Source organism: Echeneis naucrates, chromosome 10, assembly GCF_900963305.1.
Source record: "Echeneis naucrates chromosome 10, fEcheNa1.1, whole genome shotgun sequence".
NCBI lineage: Eukaryota > Metazoa > Chordata > Actinopteri > Carangiformes > Echeneidae > Echeneis > Echeneis naucrates.
The window spans coordinates 13,088,078-13,102,983 of record NC_042520.1 but is presented as its reverse complement, the minus strand read 5'-3'; the positions used below and the strand labels follow the sequence as shown (position 1 = coordinate 13,102,983).

The following is a 14,906-nucleotide window of genomic DNA, read 5'->3' as shown; positions in this document are numbered from 1 at the left end:
GGGAAAGAGAATGAGAATATTTCCCCGAATGCTCAAACGTTTAACGTGAGGTGGGCCGTGCTCCAAAATCGCTTATTTCCCACAGGTCACCTGTGGCATTTTGCTAAATATTCTACTAAATATTGATGCTCAGGGGGAAGAATAATTGCAAGTTGCACCCATTTACACAAGGTATGATGAGGTTAAGACAACACAATGGAGAAAAAAAGCAGCAGACAACACTGGTGATGGCAGATAAATGAGTGAGACGTTTACTTTACAGTTTTTGTCATGTAGCCTGAGGACAGTGAAAGATGCTGCACTAGCCAGGGCCCCAGAATTGGATGATTATGCACCCTCTGGAGCTCCTGGCATAATTTCATGCACATAGTTAAACCCATTGTCTATTGTATTTGACTGAGTATGTTGTGAACTGCTGATTAGGCTGGTTCAAACCAGAAGATTCAGTTGTACTTACAATCTCTGATTGTTGGTACAATGTGTATTCAAACTGCTGAGTGGGCGGTTTCAAGCCAATGAGGTCAGCTGTCCTATAAGGCCGTGATATTACAAAAACACCAATTTAGCTTTTATGTTTTTTGGTGCTGCTTGCTTAGTGGTTCTCCTTTCTCAAAGGGATGTGACAAAAGCCTTTTCCGCTGCTTCTAACTGGGGAAGCAGCTTCCTCAAGGTTGAAAAGGGTCAGAATTGATGAAGGGCTTTTATTGTTGTACTGCAGAGGAATCTGAGCTTTTTGGAAAACCAGAATCATAAAAGATGAAAACTCATAAAATGTGTTTGTGGTTTCAAAGTGTAGATTAGTTTTTCAACAACAAACACATGGACACAGAGCTGTAAGGTTCAAAAGACACCCAAAGTGCCACTTTACTTAAATTTTCAAAGTTACAAATAAAAATTCACTTAGTTGACATGGTGAAGATTTCAATTTTAAATCACTGAACATATCCAATGTTGGGAGGGAGAACAGAGCCTCTTCTCTGCTCACCTGACTTCATGTGTCCTCCCAGCTCAGGAGCAGCTTCATCGTCTAGTGTCCATGCACAGTCAAACAGCCTCAGCAGCCCTACTGACCAATTAGTGAAAGAATAGCTAGTTGAGATGCCGCAGATTTGAACTGTAGGCCTTGCAGTTCGCTTTTCTACACTGCTATCGCTCTGCAATGCAACTTCCTACCTCCTGAGATTGGGAGAAGAACCAAAAAAAAAAAAAAAAAAAAAAAGAAAGAGAAAAAAAAAAAAGACACTAGACAGCATCAACATAGCAACAAAGTATTGTAGCAGCCAAATAGGCATCACTTTCTGTTTGAGATGCATAGAGCTAGACCTGGCCAAGTAAAATCTCTCTTTTACAGAAACACGATGAGAAACATGCAACAACAACGACAATACATCATTAATCTCATTGCTTCCTGGGCTTTCTGGGACATTCAAGATCAACAATTAAATAATTTACAATCCTCCATGAAATAACGGGAGGCGGGGCATCTCAGAGCCTGGGGGTCTGATGGTGATTTATGGAAACATTGATGGACACTGGAAGAAGCCTGACGGGACACAGAACATGAGAATGAGCCTCTGATTTAGAAAAAGGGAGGTTAATCCCCATTTTGCCCTTGGAAACATATTTACATCCAATATCAGCTAATGCATCTTGGCTCACAGACTGAGCAGAGGCTCCGACAAGGACACACAGAGATAGAGGAGGGACAGAATAAGTGAAAGCAGATAGAGTGAGTAATAGAGTAAACAGAGAATTGTACATGTGTTAGGAGGGTCAAGATTGCAGGTTTGGGATAAGGTTGAAGCAGAACGTGGATAGCTTGAGCAGAATCTAACAGGGGCTTTACAGTTGTTGAAATCTAACAGGCTCTTTGTTTTCTGTCTGAGGAAACACTTGAAAAGGAAGAGGTCGGATGAGGTTCACTGAAGAAAGAGGTTTCAATAAGGGACAAAGATTACAGGAGCAGGTTCTGGAGCCAAAAAATGGACTGCTGCCAAGGTAACTGGAGGAGGAGACACTGGAATGGCTTCAGATCGTTGCTGAGTTGACGGGAGTTTCCTGGTCGGCTGATGGCAGAGTAAAATGAAGCGGAGCTACCAAATGTAGCCAAGCTCGTCATCCTTGTCGTCTTCCTCGTCCTCATCGTCCTCGATGGCTCCTCTTGGATGGATCCGGCCCCGTCTCTTCTTCTGCCGGCTTCTGACACTCTGTGATGGCTCTTCCTCCTGGTCATCGAGGAGAATGACTGCACCGCCGCTGCCAAAATCGCCTGATGTCTCATGGTCTTCATCTGCAAGCAGACACACACACACACACACACACACACACACACACACACACACACAAAAGACAGTTTAGAAGCTCAGAAAGATGTAAGAGAGTCTGCATAGCGTGTGATTTCACCTGTCATATAACAAGTAACGTACAGTTACCTGTACCATCAGGAGATAAATGCTACTATCAGCCCTATAATTTTGGTAGTCCAAGAGAGATACGGCTAAAAATCGCATAGGGAAGGGAAATTGGAAATACTGTTCGGTTCCTGCCTAGATAATAAACAGCATGACAAACACAGACACAAAACCAGAGAGGTTGCAACGTAGCCAGTCCCACTGGAGTCTGGTTCAGCTCAGTTATATCAAATTACACCTGCAAACATTTCGATATGTAAATGCTTTTGTCACAAACGTTGAATCTGGTGCAGCTATAGTGTGAACAGAAGTCGTTAACTGAGCCACAGCCTTCTGCATTTTTTGAAACTGGGACCTTAAAATTCTTCATTTCAAAATAGCCTCTTTAAACGACAAGTGCACTAAGTGGAGCGTACAGTGTTGAAATCAGTTTGGTGTCCTTGTGTTTAGACGACTGAGTGGAGAGCTGCTGCTTCTGTGTAGGGCTGAATGGGAGAAGTCTGGGCTCCTCCAGCCTCAGGCCACTCAGCCAGAGTTGGTCTTGAGCTTGTTAGTCGAGATACAAAGAGCTGCTACTATCAGTGTGTGTGTGTTTGGTGGTGTTGGTGGCCAGAGACACAGCTCATCAATATTGGAAGCCGCAATTACTGGCTTTGGACTAGACTGGCATTCGAGTGAGGCGTAATCTGTATATGTGAATTGGCTGTTTGATTGGTAATCAGTATGTCCGCCAGGATTCTTTCTTGCTAATTATTGTTCTTTTATTCACCATGAAATCCCACTGCCATTGATGTGAAGCAAAGCGCTTCTACTGGCTTCTTGACCACAATACTGCTGGCTTGTTAACTCCTTTTACATATCAAAGCACTTCATTATATATATCTTATTTGTCTAAATACAGCGTCATGGATGCCAACCTCAGCTGCAGTTTAACTATTTTTTCTTCTACAAGATACATCTGTCACTGCTAAAAATTCATATTCGTAACAAGTCCTCTGACACTGCTCTCTGATGACAAGTGTGATAGATCTTCCTACTTGCATTGCAAGACACTGGTGTTTCATCAACGCTACATGTGCCAAATATCTGCGGCAGATAGAGTCAGACATATGACGGATTGTAAACTAGCCAGCTCGGCTATGAAGGCATGCCTAAGTTATATATTTCCTAAATGACCACTGATGTGAAGATGTTGCCGAAGAAGAGCGAGACAGGGACAGATAGTGAGCAAAGAAAGGACAAATTTTAAATTAAAGAGCGGCTCTGCTGCCCTTCTCTCTCTACTTGCAGACGGGACGACACAAACTCACAGCTTGGAGTTGTTTGCATGTGATGGAGTGCCCTGTGCATGTGTGTTTGTTGAAGTCTTACCACAGTTGGGGTTGCCTTGTTTTCTGGAGCCGGCTATCTCGTTACCATATTTATCCACACACCAACACTGGCCAGTGCTGCCATGACACTGTGTTGGTTTGAAGTAGCCCTCCTCAGTACAGCGAGGGATATAAGCACCTAGAAGCAAAGGAGACAGAGGAGAGGAAAAGAATAAGGGAAAGAAGAACTAAGGATGGAAAACAAGGTTAGAGACAGGAAGTGATTTGAATAGTGGTTGAGTATGAAAACTTTGACAGAGGGAAGGTTTAGAAATCTGACATCTCCTCAGTAGAGGTTGCATGCACATGTTCTGTGGTTGCACTGAAAGCTCTTGTGCATTCACAGGAGGGGGGGATTAACAATCATTTACTGCTGGGAAGGTTGTAAGACAACAACCATACATCCTGTTTAGGGGGAAGCAGTCACTCCCAAAACACACACACACACCTATTTTCCGTTACCTTCATTTGACCCAGTCCTAACTCATTTTTCTAGCTCTTCTGTTGTGAGCTGGGACAATGAATGTTCAGCCATGGACGACAGGTGACGTGTACAAAATCTACTCAGACTGACCTATGAGGCTCTTCCTTCGACTCTGATTCTGGACCCTGCTCTTCTCATTCTGACAAGGCAGTCCTATAAACACAAAATACACAAAATAGTTTCATTAAAAGAACTGGAAACGTTATTTGTGACATGACCCCTTGTATTTTTTAAGAGCTTTAAGAGTCTTTATGGTTTCTCCGACTTCTCACCTCCTTGAGCTGCACTTTTTTTTTTTTTATTCCGAATATGTTCTTCACCTAAATCCATCATTCTTTCCAATCACTTTCCTAAATTATGAAGCACCAGGAAATTATAACAGTTTGGGACAAATCTTGTTTATGATAGCATTTTTCGTGGCAAAGAGCTGATCAGAAAATTAGGTGATGTCACAACAGCACAGCGCAAAAGAACAAGAACGGACAGATTTACCACACTGTCTGTAACACAAAATTAGGTGGTTCTTGGTGGTTCTTGTTACCACAAGAACTTCCGCATTTGTGAGACCTAATGTGTGTGAAACAATTATTTTATATTTTCCAGCTCTTGCTCTGTCACTGTTTTTAGCCCTCCATCCTTGCTCCCTGCCTTCTCACCCTCAGGTTTCTGGAAGCAGTAACACCACTCGTTGTTTGACAGCTTGCCGTCCTTGAAGGAGTCACAGGAATTGAAGAGGGGTTTCATGCACAGCTCATACTTGTCCAGGTAGATTGCGCTCAGCTCAGACTGGTCCAGCAAGAGGTCAAAGTTCATGTCCAGCTTGTTGAACATCCAGCCCAGTGAGTCCTTACAGATGGGCAAGATGCTTGTGTCAAAGTCTAGAGGGAGGAAAGCAAAAAGCAGAAGCAAATAATAAAGAAAAAAATCGATTAAGTGCAGATCATAACCGTGTCACTTATATTCATCTTTTTCTCATCGCACAATGACATTTTTGTCTGTGTGTGTGTGTGTGTGATGGCAGAGTCGAGATGTATTCAGTACTCAGACATGTTGACATTACAGAGAACAGAGCAGGGTCGCTGTCAACAACATCACTGCTGGCTCTCATGAGGGCTGAAAAGCTTTGCGGTTCAACACAAAAGGGTTGTGCAGGCATGCGCATACACACACACACAGACACACGTGTGGTGGGTCTACTCACGTCCAGTGGCAGAGTCAAAGCTGTCAGATGATTTCAGATCTCTGTTGGCATCGAGATGGAGAACTCCAAACCAGTCCTTCAGTCTGGCAGCCAAACTGTGGAGTGCTGTGTCAGTGCAGGCTACAATCATAAACGCACACATACACACACACAAAATAATGAGGAGATTGGAAGCTGACAATCTGCTGCAGTCTTCAAACACAGACACACACACAAAAACAAACAAACAAACACTGTCCATCCATCTTCTACCACTTTTCCGTTTCTGGGTCGCGGGGTGCTGGAGCCACTCCCAGTCAACACCCTGCACAGGTTGCTACTCTATCGCAGGGCCAACACAAAGACAAACAGAGACCAACAACCACCCACACTTGCATTCAGACCTACGGACAGTTTAGAATCACCAGTTAACTTAGACATGCATGTCTTTGGATGGCGGGAGGAAATCCACACAAACATGCAAACTCAGCACAGAAAGGCGCCAGGCCGGGATCCAAACCCGCAACCTTCTTATGTTGGGGCGACAGCGTTAGCCACTATGCTGCCGTGCTGCGCAACAACCAAACAAACAACAAAAATATTTTTCTTTAGCGAACTTTCATTTCTCCTGCGTCGCTTTTTCTCATCCAAATCTTCTTCTTGAGAAAAAACAATGAAATGATAACACATGCTGAATTGCTTCTGTCGATAGTTACCAGAGAAACTCAAAGTGACACACACCTCTGTTTACTATTTAGTATCCAGGCTCAAATTATGATTTTATCTTTGTGTGGGAAACTATACACATTCTCTTTCTATCTCTCTCATACACACACACACACACACACACACAGATGTCCATTGTGTTTGATATTCCAAATGTTACTTTGCAAAAAAAAAAAAAAAAAATGAACGGATGTCTTGCAGTGGGAAGCCACTTTGACCATTGTTGTATTGTCGTTGTGGAGATAATGTGCGTTTGTGTTTTTCGAGTGGTCATGCCTGTGCACTCTCACTAGCAAACAAACAGCCAAACAAAAAAGCCTTATCCATCAGCGTCAAGTTGATGCTTCTCTCCATTCTGCTATCCAAAGAGAGCACAAACTGAACCATAGATGCCCCAATTAAAAGTATAAACCAGCTCCTGGTGCTGCCTAACAAAGCCCTGCATCCCTCAGGCCTCTGGGACTGACAGGGTCTTTCAGCAATTCAAGCAGACCTCTGCCTCTTCCTGTCTCCCTACGCGTCTCTGCCCGTCAATCTCCATCTCCCTTTCACTTTTTCTCCTGCATATGATTGACATATTTTCTCCCCATTCACTTTCTTCTGAGAGCTTGATAATGTGCCTGAAGGACAAGAGCCATTCTCCACCTCTGCCAATCTAAAACCTCTCAGCTGTGTTGTGGTGGATACAAAATGCAGAAAGAGGTTGTTAAAATTCCTGTGGCACTCCAGTCACAAAATTGAGGCAATTTACTGTGAAACATGCAAAGGGTTGGAGTGTTCAAAGAGTCACGTCTAAATACAAATCGCAAGGATTTTATCTTGAGAATAATTGCTAATTCCTGAATATAATATTAGGGATAATAAAAGAGAAGGAAAAAATGAAATGCTATGACTTGCTGGCAGCTGCACTGTATCCCAGACACACATTTGACAGAGATAAATATCATCTCATCACAAGTCCCATAAGTCAAACACAGTGTGTAACACACAAGCTTTTCAAATTCTAATGGAGGGAACACAGCAGATTGGTCCCTGAGAGAAGACATGGATCTCACTTTGCTGTCAGTGGATAAAGATATCGACAGCATGACATCAAAGAGTGCCACACACTGGAGAATGTCAAACGCACACACATTCTCTCTCTTGTTAGAAGAGTTAATGTTTTTGTTGAGTCATAGCCTACATTCACCTGTTTATGCGAAGACGAGTGCACACAAACACACACACACTCTGTCACACTTACACATACATGTTCATACGGGATTGTTTGAGATCGTGTCATTACGGTAGCTGCTATAAAAACTGCGCATGCCTCAGGTAGCAGAGGCTGGGGATCCATGTGACATTAACTGTGGAATCCCAAGGTGGTCTGTCTGTATGAGAGTGCGTGTGTGTGTGTGTGTATTGTAGCCCTACAAGACTAGACAGATAACATTTCAGACAGCTCCTCATTTCCACGGTCTGGAGCAGAGAAAGAGAGCGAAAATACCAACAGCTAAACATTATCTCTCCTCACCTCCTAAATAAATATTCTCCCACAGGCAGAAGTGGATCTGTTGTGTCGCACTTTTCTCAATGCAAACCTCTGGGAGGTTTATCCCTCAGTTCATTTCTACAACGATTCTTCTTCCCTGCATCATGCTCGCCCTCCATTGGCTTACTTTCTGTTCCCATTTATTGCCATTTCAGTCACTCTGCCTTTGTGATTCTTTTGTTGGCTTCTTCCTCATTTCCCTTTATTACTGCTCCTCTCTCCTCCGACACTGTCATTTTCTGATATTCAGCAGAAGCCACTTATTACCAGGCTCTACATAACTTAGTTTTTCCCATTAACTGAAAAGATGTGCCGTGCTCTCCTATTTCTTTTTCTTACCTAAATTGCTTTGATTGCTGTATTTCACATCTCTCGTACAGCCCTACTCAGACTCCAAAGGTTTTAATGTTCCTGCTTTCCCCTTTGATATCTACTCCCGCCTCGTCCACTTTTCCCTCCTTTTTACTCCCCTGCTCTGTACATCTTTTCCTCTCAAGTATCTTGGACTTTGCTTTGGTCCAAAATGAGCCCTGGCGGACCCCGCTTATCTCCTCTTCTGGCTGTGACCCAAATTGTCTTTCAGAGACCTGACACTACTGTCCTTTTGTTGGGCACTGAGTCAGAAAGCTGGGACTGAACACATTCACACACTGAAGGACGCAGCAAACAGATGAATCAAACTGGACTGGGTGTTGCTTTACTCCAAGGCCCAAAAGTGGATTCACTTTTGCTCATTTATTTGTTCCTCATCTCATTTCATTCATTTGTCACCGTCATGTTTCTGTTAATCCTGAAACTGATAGAGTATTTCAGACTCCTCAAATTGCCTTCATATGAGTCAGATGATTCTCCAATCTATGCTTTTATTCAGTTCATACGGGGAAGTCTTTCTGAGGGATCTTTTATTCACCGTTTTAAAATGAAAAATTAAAAAAGAAGAAAAAAAAAAGCAGATCTTTTTGGAGCTGACCTTAAAATTGCTTTATTTCAAGATTTCATATTGCAAAGGTTTAAGGACAATTGATCACACAGCCGTTATTTATTAAACAAAGCATGCTTCCATTGTTAATGACCTTTTTGTAAAAAATATGCTTTTGGTCACTGTAGCAGATGCTCTTTAATTTTTAATTAATTTGGCTATTTGGCCATGCTACAATTATTTTCCAGGGCTTAATAATGCAGTGAGTGGCTCCCGAAAGGGGACATTTTTAATAGCATATAGTGGAAAACAAAATGCAGTTGCCAACACATATAAGGATTTAATGACCTGATGACTACGACTGAATGCTAAACAGCCAATGGGTCTGCATCCTGCAGGCCCCCGGTCTGTGATTGGCTGCCATTTTTATCCATTAACACGCACGGTGCCGACAACAGGAAGTGCTGAGCAAGCAGAACTGCTGTTAGGGAGCGCACCAGCTGCCTGTCGTTGAACAGGTAAGTCTTGCTGCGTGCTCACTAATGGCGGCACAAATTCACTGATCCAAATCCAGTTGGTCCACCTTGCATGTGAGACAGTGGATCTAAGTACTGACCAGGCCACCATGGCAACTACCTATAAGTAATCATGACTCGGCTTTTGAAGTGGATTTTGAGCTTTTTTCTTTTTTTGCCTTGACTGAAACTGTTAAAGTGACAAACAGGAGAGGGGATAAGATAAAGTAATCCTTTATTAATCCCTCAATGGGAAAATTCCCATCTTACAGAAGCATCAGAAATATAAGACAATAGAAGCATAAGCAGAAACAAGATAAGGTATCAAAATGAAATTGGCAGAAGGAATACATAAATATATAAATCTAAATTTAATCAAAATACATCCCCTCTCAAAAAAAAAAACAAAAAAAAAACAAAACAACAACAAACAAACAAACAACCCCAAAAGAAACAAAAACACAAAATAAAAACCAGCTAGTTGAATTTCACATGGTGGTATGTGCCATGTGCTCTACCCATTGAGCTCCTGGGGTCTAAAGTTAGCTTTTAAGTATAGCACAAGCTACAATAGATGAGAGTATATCATATGTACGTATACAACGAGAGCAGCAATCACGACAAGCCTTTGGCTAAAAGACTCCCATGTAAGATCTGCAGTATTCTCAAGATAAACAACTAGTTCCTAATAATTAGAGTTGAGACACTCGTGCACGGAGAGAGACATACAATAGAGTGAGATTTTTTGCCAAGGCTAACACTATTTGTCCCACTTCCACCCCATCAAAGATTTCACGACAGTCCTGTTAACCGGGATATAGTGGCAGGAGACAGCCCGCTAGAAGTGCAGGCGACTATCGATCAGAGCTGCAGGTCAAAAGCGGCAACAATGGGCTGGAATTTGAGCTACTTTCAGCCTGTGTTTGTTTACATTTTTTGCAGTTAGCAAATGTAAATTTACAGTGAATGAGCTATTTATAACTTGTTTGCAGTATATCAAAAGATGTACCGACAACAGTATTTGACACTGGAGGAAACTTTGAAACTCTCAAGCAAAATCAGGAGCTTGAATAAGCATCTTTTTTATGATTTGTAATCTGACTATCATTATCCACATTAAATCTAGCCATTTGCTGAATTTAGTTTTCTAAAGTTATGACAGTGTAGGTCTACAGCCTACTATGTAATATGAAGCACTGTGCCATCTTTTGAAAACAAAACTTCCATGTTTTTTTAATCTAACCAATATTTTCTATGTGTCTTATGCAGTGAAAACACTCTATTTAGAAAGGATTTATTTATGTAAATGTCAGAACTGTCATTTCCAATAGCACATTTTGTGAATCTTCTGTATCAGATATGCATCTTCTTAGTTACCTTTTCACTGGGCACAAACATGCCACAGTCTTGCATCGTGACCAGATGCTGTGGTTGCGACTGCTATTAGAAGATGATGGAGTGCAACCTTCCCAAATTACATATGGTGACTATCCTTCCCATCTTATTTAACCCTGCGAGATAAATGTGCCTCTAGACTTCTGAATATGTAACTCCAAGAGCAGTTAGGCAGCATGTCTCTTTTATCATTTATTAAGGATTAACCTTTTTTTTTCCAGATAAAAGAGAAGGAGTGACTCGAAATCCAGATGGAGGAAAGGAACGTAGCGATCACCTTGAGACAGCAGGAGTGTGATCTGGTCAGGTCACGATGAAAGGGAGAGATTTGAGGCGGCGGAGTGAGGTGACACTTCTTCACAAGGTAACAGAAGGAGAAAGAAATGGACTGAGACAGATATGAGGAAGATAGAAGGTCAGATTCATTAAAAAGATACAAGTGTATGTTTGCTTTTCTTGGCCCCAAGCCACCAGCTCTGCAGAACAATCTCACTGGCACTGAGTTTAATGTTAGCCCAGATAATGATCATAATACTCTGGACGAGGAGAGAGGTAGTCAGTAGATAGACGGTACAAAGGGAGAGTAAGAGAGGCAACTGGTTTTAACCAGAATAAGACTCTTTTTGACAAGCGATTGATGGTAAATAGTATTGTTTGCTAGTATTATTTAGGATTAGTAGATTGAGATTAGATTTTACTCACTCCAGTAGTTCTGAGAAGAACTTTACTTTTATTTTTTTCCTCTGTCACATATTTGCAGAAGTTTTGACAAGAGCCAGACACAAACACACAGTGGGTCCTTTTCCAGTAGCTGATCTGGCTGATTTTATTTAGCTGGTCGTCATGGCGGTTTTGCAGACATATTGGCACTGGTTTGCCAACACCTTTATAATTCTTTTCACAAATTGGGAGAAATTGCAGCTGACACCCATGTAAAAGTAAAATATTGACTGTTGGTAGAAGACTGTTAATTTCTCTCCCTCAAAGGTTTTTCTTCAGCATTGACGGCATTCTGGTTTCAGCAGTAGCTTTCAGGTAACTAAAACTAAAAATTGGTCAACATATGACCAATCCAGCTCACCCCCCCAAAGGATATTCTCAATAGGACTTACTAAATATGCTCTACTGGTCAGCACAAGAAAAAATCTCCCCACACTTGGCATGTGTTAGCAGAGGATGGGAAGTGTGGAGGCAGAAGAGAGGAGAGCACAATGTGTCCTCCTGTGCTGTGAGACACAAATGCCACAGCAATCACAATTTAGGAGGAGATTTAGTCCGTCCAGCCCCAGTTCCTTTTGTTTTTTCAGTAGCTTGGTAGAAACTTGTCTGAGAAATAGAACAATTGTTGTTACAAAAAAAAAAAATATATATATATATATATATTAAAAAAAAAAAAAAAATAAAAAAAAAAATATATATATATATATATATATATGTATATAAACATGGACAAAAATACTTCTGACTCAGGCCTTTATCATTATCGGGATTGCTTTGTCACAGCTGAGTGGTTGGTTTATATGAGACTGATTATGAGAGTAATGACGTCCAATGTCACAAGAGTGCTGCCTCAGGGGCAGATGACAGATCAAATTAAATCTCAGTGCCTCTGTGTCAATGTTTTAACCTTTGCTGACAAAAAGGCAGCAGTGGCAATGGCCTTCTGGGCACATCAGGTTCAAATATTCAAATATTCATTAAAGGAAAGATTACGGGAAACTCTAAATATTCAATTAACCTGTACGTATTACCTTCGCCACATTTTCTGATTTCTAAGCTCCTGACAACTTCTGCCTTTGTAGGATCCATTAGTACTAAACAGAGACCAACTTGACCCAGCATCTAAAGTTAAGGGAAGGATTGAATTTATAATATTCAAAGATGCATAATTTTCACAGTGGAGTATACAATGACTGAAAGGACAGAAAAATTTGACAGAGGCAATGAGCGAAGGTGGCACCAGATCTCACTGCAAAGTGATAGACTGAAGGTATGAGACGGAAAATAAATGAGCAACAGACAGAAATGGGAGAGTGAGGACAGAATGTGGAAGAGACGTGACTGACATGTTAGCAACATTCACAGAAATCTGAAGGATATTGATGCAGTTGAGCTAACGTGGTTATATTTGAAGGCTTCCTCTGACTGCCTTGGCAGATAAGAAACAATATTGGTCTGCCTGCGCTACAAACAAACAGTGGCCAGCACTGCAGAACACACTTCTCATCCACAGCTATCTATCAAAATGCTGGGACTAAATGGAAGATAAGATGAAATAATAAGATTAAAAAAAACAAACAAACTGAGATTTACTAATGAAAGTACTTTTTGCACCTTCCACCATTTTGTCTTCAACATTAAGAGCAACAATTCTTTTCAATATGTTCAATGTTTGAAACAGTAGTGGACCAAAAAAAAAGTTATTTATCTGTCATTCATTCACAATTACCTGTTTCTTCATTTCACAATCAGCTGACTTTAGATGTTTCCACTTACTGATCAGATATGACCATAATCTTGGCCAGTCAAAGAGAAAAATCTCTTCTATTTTGCAATTAGCTGCCATTTTGGTGCATATTGCAGCGACCCTCCTCCACACCATTTTCCCACCACCAACTCGTCATGTCCAGTGCCAGGCTGAGGTCATCAGAGTTCACATCACATCCACATCTGCAGCACGACCCAGTATTGGGAGCTTCATAAACGTTACACAGCCTCACCAGGACTTCGCAGTGGAGTTGGCAAAAACACTCATGTTCCACAAATTTTTTACGACTCCCCCGCCAAAATAAAGAAAAAAGATGATGATTTTCAATCAAGGGTTGAACTGCATTAACAGTTTTAACAGAATTAAGTCTGATGTTGGAATCAAAGCTATAGGAAAAAACTATAACAACATACAATTTTTTCTTCTTTTCAGTTGGTAAAGGTTAGTGAGTCTTGGTTCCTCACTACTCAGTAAAGTCAGAACTGACATAGTCTGCCAGCTTTGATTCAATGTGTTTTTTTTAGCCTTAATCAAAGGTCAGCTCAGAGTATATGGCCGTGCAATGTCCAACAAGACCTCCCCTATATGATTACTTTCCCTTGAGTGAAACACTTGAGCTCATTTCCACTTTAATTAGTTGAGTATTGCCTGTCCACTTTATTTCTCCTAATGTAAACTGTTTCTTCCTCTACATGCACACAAGTCCAGGCCGGTCCTCCTGCTTAATATGACCTTCACAACAAATGATATTAAAAAATATTCCTCCTCCTGATTGGACTTGAACATTTTACAAGCTGCAAAATGAAAATTTTGTTTTAAACTTCCTACTTCATGAGGATATGTTTGAGCATTCCAGACAGTAAATATTAAACCTTTGTGTCCTTTCCTGGAACTAAAACATTATTTTCTCTTATTTCACCCATGAAAAATGGATACTGGGCTGTTACCTGTATTCCCAACTGGTAATGCAACCAATCTGTATTCATAGTTTTTTTTTTTTATTTTATATCTTATCAGTTTTTATTGAAATTGTCCCATCTCTCATAACAGATTTTGTCCACGTTTTGTCCTCTCCATTCGATATCCTTACTCTCCAGAGTGTGAATTTCCATTGTGTGAAAGTGAAATTTCCAGAAAGCACCACTACAAAAACACAAATTGTGGAAACACAAATCCCCATTGACTTAAAAAAATTACTTAACTCATAAAACTACAGGTGTGATGTGAACACAGATATACTGTGATTTCCGGACTATAGAGTGCACCTGAATATAAGCCGTACCCGATGATTTAAAGAAAAAAACAGTTTTATATATATATATATATATATATATAGGCCGCACTTGTTTATAAGCCGCAGGTGTTGGAAATATGGGAGGTAATGGCATATGGTAGGAAATAAGTTACATAGAAAGATTTTGTCTTTTTGCCAGATCGATCGACTTTAACTTCAAAACTGCATCATATGCATTACTTTGTATGTTTTCCATGATAAGGTTGTGTGCATGAAGCGCAAAATAAATGACTGATCTGAAGAATTTAGTGTGGGTGCGTTTAATTTAATTCAAACAATTTCATTGGTCCACTGTGACCTGTTCGGTAATTTCACTGGTCTGATGTGACGCTAAATGTATTGGTGGCATGAAGCTCGTTACTCGTAAAAATTCATAAGTGAGCCGCATAGTTGTTTAAGCCGCAGGATTAAATAAGATAAGTGTGTGAAAAAAGTAGCAGCTTATAATTCGGAAATTACGGTAGTAGTCTGACATGAATGATTTCAACCTGTGGTTATCAGTAAACATACGGGAGTAGTCACACATGCTGAACTGCTGCAATCTTTACACTGTTACCATAGGAACACAATCTGACGCACACACATTCACT

At 40.9% G+C, this 14,906-nt stretch overlaps 1 protein-coding gene across 1 annotated transcript in view; it reads right to left on the bottom strand.

Annotated features, from left to right (window-relative positions):
- Positions 1-1,277: 1,277 nt before the first annotated feature.
- The window catches only part of spock1 (SPARC (osteonectin), cwcv and kazal like domains proteoglycan 1), an 82,252-nt gene continuing 68,623 nt past the window's right edge, over positions 1,278-14,906 (bottom strand). Inside the window, exons 8-12 of the mRNA XM_029512667.1 lie at positions 5,467-5,586; positions 4,922-5,143; positions 4,356-4,418; positions 3,783-3,920; positions 1,278-2,290 (exon numbers count right to left, since the gene is read on the bottom strand). Coding sequence (XP_029368527.1) covers positions 2,094-2,290; positions 3,783-3,920; positions 4,356-4,418; positions 4,922-5,143; positions 5,467-5,586 — 740 coding nt within the window. The 3' untranslated portion in view covers positions 1,278-2,093. The remainder of the gene's footprint in view (positions 2,291-3,782; positions 3,921-4,355; positions 4,419-4,921; positions 5,144-5,466; positions 5,587-14,906) is intronic.